General features: G+C 43.2%; 2 protein-coding genes across 6 annotated transcripts in view; one reads left to right on the forward strand and one right to left on the reverse strand.

Moving 5' to 3' along the window:
* The first annotated feature begins 1,757 nt into the window (after positions 1-1,757).
* On the forward strand, positions 1,758-10,234 carry tubg1 (tubulin, gamma 1). 2 transcript variants are annotated; one of them, XR_012596721.1, is made up of 12 exons: positions 1,758-1,978; positions 2,819-2,931; positions 3,319-3,486; positions 3,582-3,650; positions 5,189-5,268; positions 5,359-5,485; positions 7,167-7,253; positions 7,875-8,024; positions 8,165-8,317; positions 8,403-8,564; positions 8,929-9,456; positions 9,633-10,234. XR_012596721.1 is itself a non-coding variant. In XM_074656125.1 (11 exons), exons 1-11 carry the CDS (start codon positions 1,930-1,932, stop codon positions 9,124-9,126), a joined length of 1,356 nt encoding a protein of 451 aa, XP_074512226.1. In that variant the 5' UTR covers positions 1,758-1,929; the 3' UTR covers positions 9,127-9,860. The 2 variants fall into 2 exon arrangements, 1 of the variants encoding a protein (XP_074512226.1); XM_074656125.1 differs by having other exon boundaries at positions 8,929-9,860.
* Positions 10,235-10,596: 362 nt separating this feature from the next.
* The window catches only part of plekhh3 (pleckstrin homology, MyTH4 and FERM domain containing H3), a 72,315-nt gene continuing 61,493 nt past the window's right edge, over positions 10,597-21,418 (reverse strand). For 3 of the 4 annotated variants that reach the window (XM_074656123.1, XM_074656124.1, XM_074656122.1), the window contains 6 exons: positions 19,976-20,183; positions 19,281-19,408; positions 18,578-18,698; positions 17,654-18,142; positions 16,475-16,666; positions 10,597-13,199 (listed from right to left, as the gene is read on the reverse strand). In XM_074656123.1, the coding sequence (XP_074512224.1) occupies positions 13,035-13,199; positions 16,475-16,666; positions 17,654-18,142; positions 18,578-18,698; positions 19,281-19,408; positions 19,976-20,183 (1,303 nt within the window). In that variant the 3' untranslated portion in view covers positions 10,597-13,034. The remainder of the gene's footprint in view (positions 13,200-16,474; positions 16,667-17,653; positions 18,143-18,577; positions 18,699-19,280; positions 19,409-19,975; positions 20,184-21,418) is intronic. The other variant, XR_012596720.1, reaches the window with a different exon arrangement.

Genomic DNA, 21,418 nt, shown 5'->3' on the forward strand with positions numbered 1-21,418 from the left:
AAAGTTGAAAAATATCTATATATATGTGTTTATTCAATTTTATATGTAGGTCTTGTTGTGCAATAAGAGGATGATTACTTTTTATGTATCATTGAAATGTTAATCAGAAACACACGCATGTTAAACTGTGACCTGTAAATGCAACAGAGGTGTGATTACAAAATAAAGCTTCGATGAAAAAGTCCCTTATTGTGTTTTTTTAAATATGAATTGTGCATATTTTAGATGGAAAGAGTTCATCGGAAAATTTTGGAAAAAATCAGATATATGGAATAAAACAGTAAATAAACGCTGAGGTCATTTTGATCCTGTTGAGCACAACAAGAACCTCATACAATCACTTCTGTCTGAATAATAACCAGGCATACATTATCTTACACTGGCATTTGAAGATGTATATATATATATATATATATAAAAAAGATAACAAAATAAATAGGGTGACTAAGCAGGTGTGAATACAAAAAGTGCACAACTAAGTAACCAAGGAGCCACCATATATATTTTTTTGTATATTTAAGGAGGCAAGGAAAGAACTATTCATAGAAAAGTCTGCCTTTAGGCTTGGCACTAGAGAGTTGATGGTTTGTTAAAAGAGTTAACGGTATTAATGTGTCTTTAGAGCCCATCCGGTGGCCACATTGTGTAACTATACCATAATATAACGTTTTATTTTGAAGGATTTAACCGGAAGTAATACTATACTATTGTGTCTAACTTGATAAGCAATTGTAGTTACTATTTGTGACCACAAGAGGGCAGAAAAACTAATTATTTATTTTATTTATTTATTTGCACATATATAAAACTGCAGAAAATCCAGTCAATAAAAAAAAACAAGAAATGTGTCAGGAGAGGTCAAGAAGCTACAGGCTTATACAAAGGACCTCCCCCCAATCAGCTATATCTATTTAATCTATTCTCTTATAATGATCATCATCATTAACATAATATACTTATTTCACTCTTGTTACATTCTGAATTATTTTACTTACATTGTAAACTTTGACCACTGGTTTGTTACATGTCATGCCCCTCTCTCCCCACTTATCCTGTCTGTATCTCTTCTGTCACTGTCAAATAAAGTCAAAATATAATAATAATAATAATAAATAAATAAATAACTTAAAAATATACAGAGATGTAGTTACGCAATGTGGCAACTTCTCCTGTCTGTATCTCTTCTGTCACTGTCAAATAAAGTCAAAATATTGTAATAATGATAATAATAATAATAATGATAATATATATATATATATACATATATATATATATATATATATATATATATATATATATATATATATATATATATATATGTATATATATATATATATATATACTGAATGAGTGCTATAGAACATTATTTCAGTATCTTAGACAAATTAATATGATTGGAAAAATATGAGGTTGTTTGTTTTATTTGTATTTTTCTTTTCTTTTTTTTTGAATATAGTAAATATTAGCCAGAATGATCCACACTCCACCAGCTGGTGGCGGTAATGCACCAAATCGTTGTTTGCAAACCGCCAATAAACCTTAAAGAAGAAGAAGACATCGTAGAGCGTCACCAAGGCCTATAGAAGGAGGATAGAATCCGCGTCATCAATACGTCATATGGTCGGGGTACCACACATGCGCAGTAAAATCTGGTCTGAAATTGAGCCAATCAAAACGCACGACCGCAGCTTCAGTTACACTGCGCATGCGTTGTACACAAAGATCCAAGACCAGTGACCCATCCTCCTTCTATAGGCCTTGAGCGTCACATCAGCACCAAGCGGGAAGCAGCAGCAGCAGCAGCAGCGGGCTGGTTGGTGGTTGTTGGTTGTTGGTGAAGCGGTTTGATCACACTGGACTATCTTCTATTATTCAGCTAGCAAGCAGGCTAGCAGTTCAGATAAATAAGGAGCAACTGAAGGACTGAACATGCCGAGAGAAATCATAACGCTCCAGCTGGGACAGTGTGGAAATCAAAGTAGGCTGCTTTACATGATAACATTATAACGTTAGTCAGGATTTAAGATAGCTAGCTCAGATGATCTGTTAGCTAACGGTAGCTGTTAGTATCAAGTCTAGCTGAAATCAAAATATAACAAACAGCGACAGTCTATGCAAGCTCAGCTGATTTGTGGCTAATTGTGTCTCTACATAGCCAAAACAATACAAGTTACCTGTGCATGTGTGATTTCAGACGTTACCTGAACGTTACATGACGTGTTTACTGTCCCTCTCATAAGCTCATACATCTCAAATGTGAGCTAACGTCACCGTTTTGATAACCTGTCTCTCTGTCTCTGTGTCTCTCTGTCTCTCTCTGTCTCTCTCTCTCTCTCTCTCTGTCTCTGTCTCTGTCTCTCTCTCTGTCCCTCTCTCTGTCTCTGTCTCTGTCTCTGTCTCTCTCTCTCTGTCCCTCTCTCTCTCTCTGTCCCTCTCTCTCTCTCTGTCTCTCTCTCTCTCTCTCTCTGTCTCTCTCTCTCTCTCTCTCTCTCTCTCTCTCTCTCTCTCTCTCTCTCTCTCTCTCTCTCTCTCTCTCTCTCTCTCTCTCTGTCTCTGTCTCTGTCTCTCTCTCTCTCTCTCTCTGTCTCTCTCTCTGTCTCTCTCTGTCTCTCTCTCTCTGTCTCTCTCTCTCTGTCTCTCTGTCTCTCTCTCTCTCTCTGTCTCTCTGTGTCTCTCTCTCTCTCTCTCTCTCTCTCTCTCTCTCTCTCTCTCTCTCTCTCTCTCTCTCTCTCTCTCTCTCTCTCTGTCTCTGTCTCTGTCTCTGTCTCTCTCTCTCTCTCTCTCTCTCTGTCTCTCTCTGTTTGCAGTTGGTTTTGAGTTTTGTTTGAGTTTTGGAAGCAGCTGTGTGCAGAGCATGGCATCAGTCCAGAGGGGATTGTTGAGGAGTTTGCTACTGAAGGGACGGACAGAAAGGATGTGTTCTTCTATCAGGTAACACTGACTGCTTCTCTTCATTAACATCTTTTCTGCACACACCATAAAGAGTGCATGGCTCAGTGTTTGTGCAACAACATAATGTGCCACTAGATGGAGTGGTTGCAGTGTAAACTGAAGTCTGTACCCTACTCCTGCTGGTTCACAAAGCACTACATGATGTCTGATCTTCTGCTATGTTATGAACCATCCAGACCTCTCAGGTCATCTGGATCAGGTCTGCTTAGTGTCTGAATGTTTATGTAAAGCACTTTGAATTGCCCTGTTGCTGAAATGTGCTCTACAAATAAAGCTGCCTTGCCTTGCCTTACAAGCACACGCAGCAATTTAAGAGACTCTGAAGTATCACCAGCTAACTCCTGGTTTATTCCTAAAACTCCACAGGCTGACGATGAGCACTACATCCCCCGCGCAGTCCTCCTGGATCTGGAGCCGAGGGTGATCCACTCCATCCTCAACTCTCCTTACGCAAACCTGTACAACCCGGAGAACATCTACCTCTCTGAGCACGGTGGAGGTGCTGGGAACAACTGGGCTAGTGGATATTCACAGGTGATTACTAAACATGACATGTTTCTTTCTTTAACCCTAAGACATAATGACACGAGAACTCAAATTCTGCTCCGGTTTTTCTGTCCCTCCTCTAGGGCAAAAAAATCCAAGAAGACATCTTTGACATCATCGACCGGGAGGCAGATGGCAGCGACAGTCTGGAGGCAAGTCTGCCGTTTATCATGTACCGACTGTCCCTGGGGCTGGGAGGGATCGGGGCTGTGTGGAATTTTAAAACCTGATTTAAAAGTAATGCGATATTGCCGTGTGTAGAAATATTACATAGTACAGTCAACGTACCTCAACTGGAGCCTGAAACGTGCAAGAAAACATCAAAAGTTGGGGGCTGTCAATCGATTACAATATTTAATCGCACAATATTTACCTGTTCAAAATAAAGGGAGATTTATTAAGTATTTAATCCTCTTATCAACATGGGAGTGGGCAAATATGCTGCTTTATGCAAATGTATGTATATATTTATTATTGGAAGTCAATTAACACAAAACAATGACAGATACTGTCCAGAAACCCTCACAGGTACTGCATTTAGCATTTAGTATGACATAGTGGTACCAGTGGATTCCTTCGGTTTCATATGATGCCAGAATCTTTACTTTAGCTTTAAAACTGAGCTCGCTACAACCTCAGAAAGATCGGCGGCCCATCAGATTTTTAAGAGGTTACTTAAAAAAAATCGCAAGTTGCGTTAAGGAAATTAGTGGCGTTAAATCAAATTGGCGTTATTATCACGTTAACTTTGACAGCCCTAATCAAAAGCGTTCATTGTTTGTAGGTAACGGGATGAATTCACTTCAGATTGAACCTGTAAAAACAGCAGGGATTTTGTCTGAATAATTGACGGGACTGCTGAACGGACTAGCGCTTTGACACAAACAAGTGAAAGGCCCCTCACTCCTCCTACATAGAAGCAAGATAGAGAGAGAGAGAGACACAATATGACTACAAGCAGCATGTTTGTGGTTGTTTTGTGTCTCTTTCTGTGACATTTTGCAGGTGAAGCTCAGGTGGCCTTCTGACCTTTTGGGTCACTGGGCCTGGTACGACCGTTCACTAAACGATATCAGGGAACACTTGATCGTACTCAAACATGACTTCTCTTAGTTTTTCAGTCAGACTCTTGCATCATTATTTTGGTTAAATAGAAACGATTCGATCAAAACTCTGTTAAAAGGGTGCCAGTGCCTGACATCTTAAAACTAGCAGCCACGCCTCACTATTATTCTTAGCCTCTTTTTTTTTTTTGGTGAACTTTCTTCAGCTGCCAGCCTCCCATAAAATAACACTCGCCTTTCCCCTCTAAGGTCTGCAATTTCTGTACCTCATTCACATTATGACCCCACATTATTATTTAGTGTGTGCACTCATGTGTGCGTCGGATAAGAAGGTGGGCCGAGCTGCCGGGAGCGTGTGTACGTTGGCAGGGTGTGGCGTGTGTAATGTGTGGTGATAATAGCCGGGCGAGCGTAGAAGGCAGGTATTACAGGGCTGTGTCGGGGGGTGAGGGAGCCTATTTGTGAGGTGGGGCTGCATTCCCATTTATATAACTGCCCAGGAAGAGAGGCATTTGCTCACCCACACACATCGGGCTTTCTGCATCAGTAGAGTTTACAGTTCATACACACGTGGCACATGCTGCAGCTGTAAATGTGAGCAATGAGTAACTCTTTGTCTTTTGTAGGGATTCGTCCTGTGTCATTCCATCGCCGGGGGGACGGGCTCGGGGCTGGGATCCTACCTGCTGGAGAAACTCAATGACAGGTTAAAAAAAAACAACATACAAACTTGTTGGAAAACATTTTTCTCATTACCTGGTGTGTGTGTATAATCTATATATTTTCTGATCTCCAGGTACCCAAAGAAGCTGGTGCAGACTTACTCTGTTTTCCCGAACCAGGATGAGATGAGCGACGTGGTCGTTCAGCCGTACAACTCGCTGCTCACGCTGAAGAGGCTCACCCAGAACGCAGACTGCGTGGTGAGCAGCAGCACGCATGAACGGATGTTGATTAATCCAGTTGCTTGTCTTTGCTTTAGCCGTGGCTGTAAATAACCCCACACGATGGTTTAAAACACAGTCAAGCCCTGGTTAGTGTAATGTTGTCACAGTTTAGTCCCTTCCCTGATTTCTCAACAGACACGGTTTATTCATGTCACACTCAAACACATCCTTTATGTCTTTTCTAGTGAGTCAGTTTAGTCACATTATAAATTACCCCCCAAAACAGTGACATAGGTCCTCAAGTTTCAACGGACACCCCGCTCCAACGTGCCCTTAAAACATCAAAAGAATAACACATTCGATAGTCCGACCCAAACATCCGAACATACAGTTTATACACAAAACATACACATTCCCAAAACACATACCGATCTCGAAGCTTCACCCCCTAGCACCACCCGGACGAGCCTCACCACGTCCCGTCACCTTTACAGTATAAACAGATGCAACACAATCGGCCTACCGCACACTTTACCCCACATCCCTCCCAACAGCTCACACAACATACTGCAGGTCAGTCCTACAATTTAATGCAGCCTCCGCTCCCCAGTGCCCCGGAGGAAAAGTATCGCCTCACGCCGCATGGCAGTCGGCGTCTAAGCTCCCCACTAAGCTTGACACTTCCTTATGACGTCAACAGCAGCGTGCCTCTTACCATACAGGCGCAGCTCTACGTGCCACCACAATCACAGCTGTAGCACCTTACATTGGCTTTTATTTGTGCCACTTGGACAAACAACAGTCAGAATAAAACATGGTGGTTAAACTGTTCCACTATCAATGAGCTGAAACGGGAGACAAAAATCATTTTACACAAAAAAAGCAGTCAGTCAAATTGCCAATAAAATTCTGATGTGATGTCAGACTGTTGAATAAATTAAATGTTACGGTTCAGTCAGTCAAGACATCAAAGACATATGAAACTCCTACATGAATAAAAGTGAAATAAAGTCTCACAGGCCTATTAATTACACTGCAGTCACAGACGGTGTCATAAAAAAATGTGTTTTAGTGATTAATGGGGGGAAAAAATCATTATTACAAATATGAAGACGGATTACTTCACCCTCTAAGTGTGTGATTTAACTTCTCCGTTGTCTTTTAAAGTTATTTACCTGATACACTTTACAGTTCCTTTAGTCAATTTTAAAACCCACCAACCTACGTTGTGAAACTACATGACAGATGTAGTCTAGTTTTTGTTGAAAATCCCGCTTTTCAGGCCGCCCCGGTGCTTGTGTAGCAGACTAATAAAGAGGCAAACTGCAGCGCCAGCAATCAAACGTAATAAAACTCGGTCTTACACTGGTGATTGTATTAGTCTGAGATACTCCAACAGTCTAATGGGGTTTCCTCTCTAATACCTACTTCCTCCAGGGTCCTGCATGAGGCCCTCATGTTGATTCAATTAGCCAGAGAGCTAATAGAATCTGCCTAAGAATTGGTCCCCCTGTTGCAACTGTACAGTGTGTGTTTTATGTTCAGCTCTGCTAACAACAGCACACACTGTCTTCCTCTTACTCCTTCTATAACATCGTAGCAGTGTGTTGAACTTCACTACGTCGTTGTTGCTGGAGGGAACTCTCTTCTGTTTTCTCTCCCTCTGTCTAATAATTATCCTCTCTGTCTCTGTCTGTCTTTGTGTGTCGTACACCAGGTGGTGTTGGATAACACGGCTCTGAATCGCATCGCCACCGACAGGCTGCACATCCAGAACCCCTCGTTCTCCCAGATCAATCAGCTGGTGAGTGCGAGACGTCGCTCAGTGTCACAGCCTCTACCTCCTCTACCGCTTGTTTTCTCAGCTCGACAGTCAGCAGGTTTTAGTTACACTCCTAGATCGCCTGACTACCTGACTGTGTTCAAACAAAAGCAGACGTCGGGACGCTCTGTACCAGACGTTCGCCGCTCACTTAAAAAAATGACAAGATTCACAAACTAGTTTGGCGAGTCCGTTGCACGTCAGACTGGATTTCAGCTTTCTTGGAAAGGAGCCACACTTAGGAATTTAGGCTGCACGATAGGGCCAAGAAGTAATGTGTGTTTAAAAATGTTTAAGCTCAGGGGTCTATTCACGATTTAAATTAAAAAAAAATCCTGCAAAATGGAGGAAGAATTTAATTGAAACGACATTAAACCGCTAATAAATATTCAAATTAATCAGATTGCCCAGCTCTAACTCCTTATAAACAATTTCTCATTAGTAAAAGCACAGTCACACATGTGAAAAATTAACATTCGCCTCCCGTTCACTTCCATTCTAAGTGAGCGAAGGGGCAAAAAACTATACGCTTCCAGTGGCGAAGCAATGCCAGACTGTAGTTCATTTAAAGCTCTGTGTCTAACTGAACCTTCATGCACACAGGTCTCCACCATCATGTCTGCGAGCACAACCACGCTGCGCTACCCGGGCTACATGAACAACGACCTTATTGGCCTGATTGCATCGCTCATCCCCACACCTCGCCTCCACTTCCTCATGACTGGATACACACCGCTTACTACTGACCAGTCGGTGAGTTCAATTAAGTCAAATTCAGAGACATCTCAATCTGCTCAAGTGAAAAACTGAAAAATGTTTTCATGCTGTTTTTAAGCAGTTAAAATACTGAATGGCCCTAAGATGTTGTAACGAGTAAAGGCAATGTGTTTCAGGTTGCTAGTGTGAGGAAAACCACGGTGCTGGATGTGATGAGGAGGCTCCTGCAGCCCAAGAACGTGATGGTGTCCACAGGAAGAGAGAGGCAGCCGAGCCACTGCTACATCGCCATCCTGAACATCATCCAGGGAGAGGTCGACCCCACACAGGTACCGGTGCACACGTATGAAGGTGTCAATCTATATTCTCATGAATTCCACACAGAGTATTCAGACGTATTATTCTCTACTGTAGGTGCATAAAAGCCTCCAAAGGATCCGAGAGCGTAAACTCGCCAGCTTCATTCCCTGGGGTCCCGCCAGCATCCAGGTGGCTCTGTCCAGGAAGTCGCCGTACCTGCCCTCGGCTCACCGAGTCAGCGGCCTGATGATGGCCAACCACACAAGCATCTCCTCCGTAAGTGCTCATCGTGTAGCGTCATCTCATCCTGTTCAGCAGCAGCTAGAGGGGAATTCCACGAAAATTAGGTTTTGGATCGTCATCCTGTCAAATTCCTTTTTTTTCCTTCTTCTTTTGCTGGTCTAAAAAACAAGCTGTGAAGTTGAGGGAAAATACAGTCCTGTGATGTCATTAAATTACTAACACTCTTTACAGACAGGTTAAATTTAAGTAAGGGGAAACACAGTCATCTGAGGAAGTTTCAGTGAACACATACATTTCATTTTCCTTTCTGGTTAACATAAAAAAACAAAACAGAAAATGTTAAAGGAAGTCAGATTAAGAACCTGAAACTTATCTGATGTCCTCTCGGTTCCCGCAGCTGTTTGAGCGGACGTGCCGGCAGTATGACAAGCTGCGTAAGCGCGAAGCCTTCCTGGAGCAGTTCCGCAAAGAGGACATATTCAAGGACAACTTTGACGAGCTGGACAACTCTCGCGAGGTGGTCCAGCAGCTGATAGACGAGTACAGCGCAGCCACGCGGCCTGACTACATCTCCTGGGGAACGCAGGAACAGTGAAACTGACATTTTCTCTTGTATCTCAACTACAACTCAGTCAGCATACACGATTAGCTAGTTTAGTCTAACTCATTTTCTCCTACTCTTAAATAGGTGTCTCAAAATACACAGGTATTTGGCTATAGCTGCTTCTCTGAAAATGAATATTTATTGGCTGTTATAGAAAGTATGTTTGTGACTCAAAATTGCAAAGAGACTGAAGGATGAGTGTTAACAGCTGTTATTATATCAACAAAAAAAAGTAAAATAACTTTTTCTGGACTGTATCACATCCATGAGATTCTCAAACTCAAAGTATCCTCCAAGTTGTGAAAACGTTCGAAAACTCTCGTGAGACTCGCTGCCCGACAACCTATCCTAACCCCAACCATTCATGCCCTACCATAACCATCTCGCAAGAGTTTCACAACTTGAGGTGTTACCTTCTAAACACGACCCAAACCCAGTTTAAATAAAACAATCAGTCCAGTGAAAGTGAAAGTTAATAGTACTTAAGCTATGTGCAGAAAGCATCAATATATCTTGTACAGAACAATCTCTAAATGTCTGTTAATAGTTGTTTTTTCCTCTTTCCTAAACTCCGCTTTCCCCGCAGCAATGTCAAGACAACCTGTTGCCTTGTTTTGGTCTATTTTTATACAGTACTTTTGTTTTTGTGCAGTTGATTTACAGTGAAACGTCCACCGCCTACGAAATGGTTTGCCTTGAATAAATGGGAGCAGGATTGACAGAAAGTGTTGCATGATGGTTCTTTTTATCCCAGACTCTTTTCTGTCATGGAGCCTCATACCGTCTGTCACACAAAACACATTGCTCATTTTTTAACCGCTGTACATCACTGACAAGAACGTCAAGTAGAAGTTGGGCTTGAGCCAAAAATGATGTTGACACTTTGACAGCGTTCGTCAGGTACAGTATAGAAAGTTTGCACAGATGAACACAGTGTACAAGGATGGATCTCATGTTAACACTTCATCTCTAAGCCTGTAAATATAGGTTAAAGAACAGCTGCTTCACTGGCGTTCTCTGTATTTAAATATACTGTTTCATGTTGCTTTGCTTGTTGGACCTGTTTGAAATGATGAATAAACACATTTTCTATTTGCAATTATGTATCTGAGGGCACACTTTACGACACCCATTAGTTAAACCAAACTGCAGAATGATAAAAACACTTTCTCTCACCTGGCGCTGCAGTGTACTGGTGGCCGTTTATTTAACTCAGTTAAGGCTCATTACCACGGGGGAACGTAAAGGCACTCAGCAACGCTTGCTCAACCGGCTATTGTTTTTAACCAGAGAAGCTTCGGGGGAGGCAGCTCTCCGCTCTGCTGCTGGCGCCGAACTTCAGCCTTTTAGAAAACGTCTGGTTGAAAACAATAGTCTTACACTGCTTCACTAGCCGAGGCACAAGAAAGCACATTTTCTGAAAAGGAAACAAAGGAAATGAGGGCTGTACTGAACACTAAATATGGTAAAATGGTGTTTTTTTATTAATTACATACAGTATTTATAGTTTTTATTGCACTTCCAAGTTAGTTAAAAACAAACAATAGTGCAATTAACTATACACACATTACATAAAAAGGTACCATGCAGCGTACAAACAAGCTTAATACAAAGTAACAACATCCGCAGTTTGATTTATTTGCTTTTCATACTTGTAGCTCGGAGCTGCCTGCAGCTGCAGCAGAAAAAGTAAAGCGACGGGGCTGACTGCAATGACTCGTCAAGGCCTTTCATGGTGAGGAGATTTAAGTGTTGAGGCTGGTTATCGCATGGGGTTGTGTAGCAGACAGTACTCTAAAATTATATTTACAAAGCCTATCTATGGTCTCAGATAATCTACTACATTAAAATAAGGTGTATACAACAGGATGTCTTCATATTTGTCATATAAATGAGTAAATGTGAAGACGGTCAAATATAAATTGGGGGATCTTTACTGCTTTGAGATAATTTCTTGTTATAAAAGCTTATAAACATCTTTGGTCCATGCTCAAACCCATGACTTGGCGAAACTTTGGCTTCACAAGAACACAAAGACGGAGCTACACAGGATTTACACGTTTGAAAACTGCTTTCAGGAGCAGAACCAAAAGCATTTTATGGCTTCTGGTTATATCACAACACATCTGGGTCTGCATTTAAGACATAAAAAACAGTAAAAAAAAAAAAAAAAAGGCAAAGTTTGCATAAATAATACTACAAAAGCATCCATGGCCTGATTAAATAGCGGGACAGACGGGGGACAGACGGGGGACAGACGGGGGACAGACGGGGAACTGCATGGGGAATATGGCATCACTTTTGAAATGATCCAGGGCTGCGGTCGAAAAGTCAAAACATGACGTCCTATTGTCTTTTCCTAACCACTTTTCCTTGACCTCGATTGAAAACGTCATGAAGTCAAGGAAAGATGTGGAGGAGAATTCATGAGGAAAGAGGAAAAGTGGTGTTAAGAGAATCCGACTGCACTTACACTAGGCTGTGTAGTTATGATGCATCGGCTGCGGATGTTAGTGACGCAGTTCCACCGTGGTGAAACTACAATGTTCCAAAGATGGACTACTAAAGGCAAACAAGAAAGGAAGCATTGAAGCACCTTTCTTTAGCATTTAGAGGATTCAAACAGCTCTTATCATCTACTGAGATACTTCCAGGTCATTTCACACCAAAAAAGACTTTTCGACCGCGGTCCAGCAATCTCTGACTACGGGGGGGTTTATATGTTCTCCTAAGTTCAATTTCTTCCATTCTATATACATTGTGAAAATAACAATAATAAAAACAGAGAAGCACCTGTTATTTTCAGCAGAGTAGAGCTGCATTAGGATAGTAACCGACATAAAGCAAAATTATCAGTCAAGTGTTAACCAAGTTTCGTGTCGAGGATTACAGCCAAGACAAGCAGCACGACAAAGGACACATGAGAGCATTTGGTGGAAACAACGTAGAAACGGCTCCGAAAAATCCTTTGGTTTCTGTGAGACACAAATCAGATCCTGAAGATCCAGGAAATCAAATAGACACACACACACACACACACACACACACACACACACACTGATAATCACATAGAGTCTATATGGCGACGGCAGCCAAAGTGACTTAGCTACAGAGCTCAACATCTGTTTCCAGTTCCAAGTTCACATGGCTCACTGCATCAACAGTTCCAGGTAATGCAAACCCGGCCGGGACCTTATGAAAACTGACCGTCTCTGATGAACATGTCAGCATAAGGGCACGTGAGAGAGTGAGTGTGTGTGTGTGAGCCAAAGACAGGGGTGTGTGTGTGTGTGTGTGTGTGTCACTGAATGTTCTCAACACTATTCCAGCAGTGCATGAGGGACGACCGCCTTCTAGGAAAAGGCAATATGGCACACAGAAAAGAAGAGAGAGAGTAGTGTTTTCACTCTAAGCCATACCTTCATGAGGGGAGTACCACAGCTTATTGTAACTCTTGTGATGCTATCTCTCCCTGATGTAGCAAGGCTCACGCCAACGTCTCACATTGTCGAGGGGGGGGTGGGGGGGGTGCCATGTAGGGTAACAGAGGTGGTTGCGTGACAGGATGGGGTGGAGGGTGTGTGACAGCTCATCAGCGACCGCATTGGTTTCTGTGGGTTCTCTGGCCTCGCTTTGCAAAACAGAACCCCCCCTTGCCTCGCCTTCCCGTCCCCTCCCCTCCCCTCCTCCATCGGTCCAGCTCCTTCAGCTGGAAAGCTCAGCGAGGGTTTATTTTCACGGATGGGGAGCGAAAACAGCCCTCTCTTTGTTTTGGCTGCCGTGCCGTTCCCAGTGGAGGAGGCGTGGTGTCCTGAGGACTGGGGCTGGGCCTCACAGGGGCCACGTGGAGGAGGAGGAGGAGGACGGCGGGGGTGAGGGTGGGGGTGTCCGGGTGTCTCTCAAACTGAGTGCGAGGGCAGCTCCATGAGGGTGTGCGTCGAGGCCAGGTGACGGAACCCCACCTCTGTGCTTTCTTTTATGGTGATGTCCACGTCTTCCCCTTTCCCTCGCTGGCGACGGATGGCACCGAAATACGCATTCATCAGCTGCATGATCTCAGTCAGCTGTGACACACAGAGAGAGAGAGAGAGAGAGAGAGAGAGAGGTCAGATTGGTGGCAGTCTCAGTGTCTGTCTGGCGCTGTCACAGGAGGGTGGAGACGGATGATGTCATCCAGCTGGATCCTTCAGAAGTCAATGTTTTTTGGTCGATTTTGGAGGACACACACGCACACATCCCATGATCAGAGAAAACAGGCCTTACATTATAGGCACAGTTTGAACTTTAAGGTTGGGGTTATGTATTAATGTATTAGGATGCGTGTAGCCTACAGTATTTCACCCTCCCAACAGAATGCCTGCAAAGGATGAGGAACGGCTGATTCATGAAGTTGAAATGAGGAGTTTCACTACCAACACCTACATAAGGTGGCAGCTGGCTGGAGGGAGATCAGCAAGAGATCACCTGAAAGTGATCTTAGGCTACTGTTGGCTTTATTGTATGTCATTTTCAGTAAATATCGCAGCATAAAACCTGTGTTTTCTGTTTAAAAAACACAAACGTCGGAAGATAGCAACTCACCCATCTTTTAAGTGGTTACATCTCAAGTCTGATGTTGACAGCACAGCTGATAGCTGCGTGGTTTGTTTACATGACGTAACAGAAAATGCACATTTAACGATGTGTGGACAAAGAGTATAAGTTATAAGGTATAAGTTATTAGGCTATAAGTAAATAAAAGATCACAAATCTATCTTTTTATCTATTTGGTTTCTTATTCAGTCGATAATGTGGGACCCAACGTGGGACAAAGAGTATGTTTATGTGGGACAATGTGGGACATGTTACCAAGGCTGAGATGTAGTCTAAAATGTTGATATAATGTCTAACTTAAATAATAAACATTTCTATTCTGCCCCTTATCTTGTAACATCTCTATGCTTTGCCCGATCGCATCCATAGATCGGCACATTTCTTGTGAAACTCACATGAACTGTGTCGCTTCATGTCGTATTCCCCCCATGATGTGAAATTGAAAAATAACCGGCAAATTTCACAAACAACTCTGAGAATCGTCTCCCAGCGGCAGATAAATACTTATATGTAGTTTCACAGTCTTTGTTGTAGCTGCACTTCCTTTTCTTTGTGGTAGTTTCCATCATATTCCGTCTAAATGTGCAAAGCTTGTGACTTTGCGGTGACTCTCAGTTTTCCCCGTTGGGCATAGAGTAGCAAAGACGGTGAAATGTTAACCTGCACTTGACCTACGTGTGCACAGTTTGACAGCAAACACAAACAGCCCCGTGATGACAGCCTTCCCCTGCTTTCTTCACAGCCATTGGATACAAGCCAGATTAAAAAAAAAAAAAAAAAAGCATCTGTCCTGCAGCGGTTTGACTTTTGAAAACAAGAGTCAATGAAAATGTGGGAAATCGTCTCAATATGTGGGACGTGGGAGAAGGGATAAAAATGCTGAGCAGTGCCTCGTAAAGTGGGGACACCTGGTCAGCCTAATAAGAAGACACAATAAGGTCTTTTATTCATCATTACAATACATTATTATTGTATTACAATTACATTTCTACGGGGTTCAGTGAGCCTCCTGAACGCAAACTACCTTACATGTTTGGATATTTCATCACTTTGACATATTTTATTCAGCAGCTGTTGCAGAAAAAAAGTACCGTGGAGGAGTTCATCTGTCTCTCCGTCAGCCTGACCTTGGTGGACATGACCACCAAACCACCATAAGCCACCATGACCATTACTTTAGTCCTGCTAATGCTCGCCTAAACATGGTGGACTAAAACAGTCTCTGAGTTTCAACCTACACCTACTCTTCAACTTTAACTGTCACCCTTGAATGAGCAGCTAATCTCGCCCTCACCCTCAACTCCAAACCATAATCACCCCCTGCAAATCCAACTTCTCTCTCTTTTTTTTCCCTCCCCTGCCCAGTAGCTCAAAACCCTGCACATTCAAGTGAGAGCAATATGAGGCCTTAAATTCAGAAAAGTAGGAGCCTTACTGGGCTCTGCTTCAATTTGCCTGTGCGTCCAATAAATAAATAAAAGCCACTTTTGTGCCCCATGAGAGATCACAGAGGGATTTCTTGTTCCGCGTGGGAAGATGCAAGCAAATCTGCCCCGTGAAAGGCAAGATTTGTTCTCTACTGAAAAAAAAAAAAACGTCTGTTTGGAAGAACATCCATGTTTCTGAGAAACGTTGCCTAATATTTTAATCTAACCACTGCAATAAAACTCCCCCCCCCCCTACCCCCAGTTGCCATTTAATGCCAGGAAGTTAGACTTTTGGTGGTTAGCATCAGTTGGAGAGCAAGGGCAGGTTGTGTGCTCTCTATTTAGACCAAATTAATGAGTGTTTTTAAAGTGGGTCAGAAAGCTGGAGGGAGGGAGGGGGGGTATCATGAGCAGACAGCGTGCTTCTTTCACTTACTCTGCAGAACACTGCATGGTGATAAGGCCACTTGGCCCTGCACTATTCACAACCTGAATCCTGACTAGGGTGCAGATAGGTTGTGTCTAACAGCTCCAGTAATAAGAGATTTGACTTCCTCTAACCCTCAGCCTGTATATATGCTAACTAGGGCTGTAAATAATAATAACACCTTAACACAAATTCGTTTTAACGCCACAAATCTTTAGGTTGTAGCAGGCTCAGTTTTAAAGCTAGAGTGAAGATACTGACATCATATGAAACTAGGACATCTAAAGAATTCATTAGTACCAACCATGTCGTACTAGCTTGTCGTGAAGGAGGCTAAATAACGCTCCAAACTTGCACAAAATTTTGGCGACGATAAACTGTCATGGCCATTTTCAAAGGGGTCCCTCGACCTCTGACCTCAAGATATGTGAATGAAAATAGGTTCTATGGGTACCCACCAGTCTCCCCTTTACAGACATGCCCACTTTATGATAATCACATGCAGTTTGGGGCAAGTCATAGTCAAGTCAGCACACTGACACACTGACAGCTGTTGTTGCCTGTTGGGCTTTGGGTTTGTTATGATTTGAGCATATTTTTTATGCTAAAGGCAGTACCTGTGAGGGTTTCTGGACAATATTTGTAATTGTTTTGTGTTGTTAATTGATTTTCAATAATAAATATATACATACATTTGCATAAAAAGCAAGCATATTTGCCCACTCCCATGTTGATAGAGTAGTAAATGCCTGACAAATCTCCTGCTAAGGTACAGTTTGAACAGATAAAAGATTAATCCCGATTAACTATGGACAATCATATGATTAATCGTGATTAAATATTTTAATCGATTGACAGCCCTGATGTTAACCTGGGGTGTGAGCCACTATACCTTGGTTGTTTCAAACAGCAGATCCCGATCCCCAGCTGTTATCTTGAAGGTGTTGCTATCAGATACGCCGTAAGAACAGATCTGGCCATAAGGGAAGGACTCGAGGGCCTCGGCCTCTCCCTGCCGATACAGAGACACGGACGTAGCAGCGACACCGAGCCACAACTTCTGGGAAAAACTCCCTGTCGAACTCTGGAGGCAGGAAGAGGTGAGAAGATGTCAGAACAGCTCACAGTTATCCTTTAATTCAGTGGTTCCCAACCTATTTTCCTTGAAGCACCCCCTACTTGTATCTAAGAAAGGCTGTGCACCTCCCCAATATTTTCTGATCACCCTTAAAAAACAAAACAAAATCTTCAATTTGAATAAGGTGATACAGTCTATTAAATGAGTTAGTCTTTTAAAACATTTTATTAATTAACTTTCTTTAATGAATATAACTCGCGAATGCAGATATATAATCCGATTTTTTTTTGTGACGACTTAATTCATTTACTATAATAGTGTTAGAGCCCAAATAATTCTTTGTTATTGTGGTTAAATAAATGTAATTTATGGTGTTGTTGCTGCTAGACCGCCCCGCTAATACAGGTGCGGCAAGCGGGAGAGCAAATAGGTTTTTGGCCACAGCGAAAAAGTTGTTTTTGAAATGCTAAACGCCAACAAATATGGATTGAAGCAGAATATTTTGTCAAATAAAAAACGTTGTGAATTTTTTTAATGATTTCATCTATCTTTTTTCAATAAATGCTGACTTTTGGACTTTACAATGCTCTGGAGTTACTAGAAATGTTTGGATCACAAGAGTCATAAACAATCCTACACAGCCACCACTGGAATCTAATTCTACAAATAGTATAATACTAATCATATTAGTGTAGCCTGATCTTTATCTGACACTGTGCAGATATACCAGGTTTAAACAGAGTGTGAACTAATAAGTAGTAGTTTTATATACAGACATTTTTATAAATTATCCAGTAAGTGTTTTATTATGATTTTAGTTATAAATGTGCAAATCTAATTTTGACAATCTCAGAGCAGACAAATCCTGGTGCAGATCTTTGGTGCCCAGACCCCAGGTTGGGAAGCACTGCTTTAATTTACCTCAAGTGACTTAAGCACTGAGGGAGCCAAACCTTTCATTCCAACAATAAAACTAAAGCTCACAATACTCACAATATAAAAGTCCACTTCATAAAGAGTGCATCCAAAGCCCGACCACTGGCGTGCAATAGTGAGGTAGGCAGCCATACTGTCCCTGCGGCTGTAGCCAGCCAGATCTTTCCAACGCTCCAAGATGGATCCCATGACAGCCGCTGCCTCCTCCTTCAGCCGGCTGCGCAGACGCAAATCCTGCTCCACTTTTTGCTTGTGTGCTGCCGTAGCTGTGTGGCTCCACAGCGTCCCTGCCAGGAGGCCCGTGGGGAAGCGCTGCGTCGTGGGGCAGCCCTGAGCCGCCACCTGACAAGGAGGCAGGGCTTGGGGCGCAGAGAGGGCCATGAGGACTCGAGCTTCTAGCACGTGACCTGGGAAAAGCTCGTCCAGAGGTGGGCAGGGGGCGTGTGTGCTGAAGTCACCCATCAGGCACTGAAGCCGGAGGGAAGCTAAGGCCTGCAGGTCCTCTTCACAGGCTGGCAGCTGGCCGCGCACCACCATCTCATGGCACTGCAGCGCAAAGGCCAAGACCAGGACAAACAGGGAGAGACAGAACACCACAAAAAGAAGGAACAATTTGTCAGCAATAGCCTCAGTCCTGCCATCAATCCTTTCTACCCCACCCTGTTTTATTCTGTCCCATAACTCTTTTATGGGAGTCCTCAGGAAAAATGTTGTAATGAAGCCAGTGCTGGCTGCCTTTAGCCCCCTCTGCACTACAGCCAATGCTCTTAGTCATGCTTTTTTATATACTTATTGCAATCACAGCCCATAAGACATTAATGATTGTTGAGTGAAAACATAATAATCCAATGAAATGCGAGGAATGAATCACTGAAGGACAATAAATTACATCTCATTATCAGCACTGAAACGGCCACTCATAACAGAAATGCTCTCAACGGAGGACTCTGCCCTTTGAGGAGTCGTGTTCTGCTCCATTACCTGCTCAAAGAGGAAGAGATACTCGATGCTGTCCACTGATATGCTGTCAGCGTCCAACAGGCAGTAGAGCTTGAAACACAGTTTCCATTGGGATTTAGACTCTGACTCTTTGGCGGAGAGGCTGCACAGAGGAGGGACAGAAAGGGTTAGAAATGGAACAAATATAATAATGGTATACCAATAATTTAAAGCCTCATGTTAATATGTTACAAGATATTGCCTCCTCAATGTGTAATATTCTTGTTTAGTAACTTGGCGGTTTGCTGAGTTTCATGTTTACTCTGTCACTCAATACTGTGACGACACAGATGTCCACAAAAAAAAAAAACACAGGTCCCTTTTATTCCAGCTGGATGCCTTATCGTTTCATTCGAGACTTGTACAACCAAATGACATCAGCGTCACCTTGGTTATCCAGCGACTGGTGACAGGAATAGTGACTTGTTTGACCAACAAGACCAGACAAGGTCACCAGTTATCGAGGATACTGGATAACATTCAGCATGGGAGTTAGCGAAGATAAATATACAATCCACCGCTCTGTTGGCATCTACCGAGTGTTGAATAGATAAGAGATTCCTGCCACACTTAGACAAGGTGTTTTGATAGCGCGTCTGTCTGCTTGGTTTTTATTGTGTCTGACTTCCTCTCCCTGACTGTCTGTCCTGTTTTACAAGTTGAAGAACTGATTTGCTTTTCAAACCTGGTCAAGATGTCTGCGATCAGAGCGCCGCCTGCGACTGGCTGCTCCCACAGTGTGTTCTGCTCGTACAGTGAAAACGTGTTTTTGCTCTCTTGCAGGCCGAGCTTCTCCTGCATCCTTCGAACCACCTGGTGAGAGGAAGCGGGTTGAAAAGACAGACGGACACACAGATGGTTACATTTTATGAGTGAAAACAGAAGAGGCAGAAATGCAATTTCAGATAGACAGATAGATAGATAATTAAGGTAGAAAGATAAGTACGATAGATAGGTCGATAGATAGATTGATAGATGGATAGATAGATAGATCAGCAGTGGCCTGTGGCAGAAAAGTAGAAACAGAATTGACTTTTGGAGAAACGTGATCCAGGGCGGTACAACCGCAGCCATGAGGGAACAAGACGTTAATCGTCGCAGTTAATGGGCCATTAAAGCGACTCTCTGACACCGCCACCGCCACACAACCCTCCGGCAAATCGCAGCACTGCCTGATCTGGTGTGAATATAACCTTTGTCGACAAAATCATATGAGTGTTAGTCGACTAATAATTTCCTTTGCCGAGGACAGCCCTAGTTATTCTCATGGTTTAGGAATATCATTAGACTCACTGGAAGTTTTGAACAGGAACATGTGAGAACCTTAAAGACTGAGAAAAGTTGTGCTATAAAGTAGAATACAGATAAATGCTTCCAAACCTCGTTGGCGGTAGTGTGCGAGCTGATGTAGAGCTGGCAGGACAGAGGGCCAGGATAGTGCACAGTGCACAGCATCTCCTGTCGGCTCATCAGCATCTGGATCTCCTCCCAGGATGGCACACACTCCCGACACTTGGTCTTCTCCAGAGCCTCGCTGATGAATGACGCATAGTTATCCATCTCAGACTCAGGACTCTGGCTCTGGATCCTGCAAGAAAGCAGCCAACAAAATGATATTCAATACTTGAAAGGGAGAACTTGTTAATGCTCGTGATGTTAACAGTGATTCAAAGTCTGTAAAGTGTTATTCTATGATTATGGACTTTGCGTCATCCTTTATGATTCAACCGAGTTTCTTTATTTTCTTTGGGCTGGCAATGCTCGAAAAGTCAATGAGGCGAGGAATGACAAATGTTCTCACTTTAGCTCTTAGGGACTTAAAAGGCTCAACATCCCTCGATCCTTCAAAGAAAAGGAAAACTGCAAAGAAAACATGTTTGACTTTGGGTAGCGCACGAAACAGGAAAAGGTGTTTCCGCTCCTGTGAACCGGAGTGACCTGCCTCTTCCTCCCAGCGGAGTGTCCAGGAGTGGTAGGTGAGTGCGTGCTGTTGTTTTAGGGGACACAAAAGCAGCGGACAACACACTCCAACTGGAGCCTGAAGTCTCGCACACCTTGTGAAAGGTGTGAAATACAATCTGAGTTATGAGCTCAGCCCCGTGTAAACAACGGGGGAAAATAGGAAGGAAACAATTATACTACGATGTTCGACCCAAAATACACAAAAGGGAGGACGGAGAGAGGGGAGCAAAGAGGGCCTCAAACATTCTGCCAGACAGAGAGAGGCCCTCTCATACCCTCCAATGTCTAGCTCTCTCATAACTATATGGCCACAGGGTGGGATTTGTTCTGCTGAAACGTAATTAGGAATGTTCCACTGAGTCTGCGTGATCCTTCCTATACTCTCCTGTCTTCACCCCCCTCTGCTCTTTGCCCCCTCCTCCTCCTCTTCCTCCCTCTGCTTTCTTTCTTCTGGCCTGCTCTCTCTGACAGCAGACATTCCCTGGGGGGGTTTCTCAGGGCACTAGGGGAGTGGAGGAGGGTTTCTGGGCTCCCTTCCCAGCTCTAGTCTCAGCTCTGCCCAGCTGCAGCCTCAGCACAGACCCACAGAGTGAGAGAGTGCGTGAGAGCGATGGCAGCATGTATCAAAACACACAGGCAGCGAGTTCCACGGCGTTATTATGAATCGCCGTTGCATGCAACAGTTCCATTAGCAGGAGGGTGATTCCCATTACAGACGTATATATAGAAAACTCCAGCGGTTTGATGGTATGGCGTTAGACAGAAAATCTGGAGCAGGAGATTAGCGCTGTTAGTAACTTATATTAGCATGCTTGACAGAGGGGCTAATTCAGACCTGTAAATCCAGCCCTAAAACACTGG

The sequence above is a fragment of the Sebastes fasciatus genome, chromosome 13, assembly GCF_043250625.1.
Source record: "Sebastes fasciatus isolate fSebFas1 chromosome 13, fSebFas1.pri, whole genome shotgun sequence".
Classification (NCBI taxonomy): Eukaryota; Metazoa; Chordata; class Actinopteri; order Perciformes; family Sebastidae; genus Sebastes; species Sebastes fasciatus.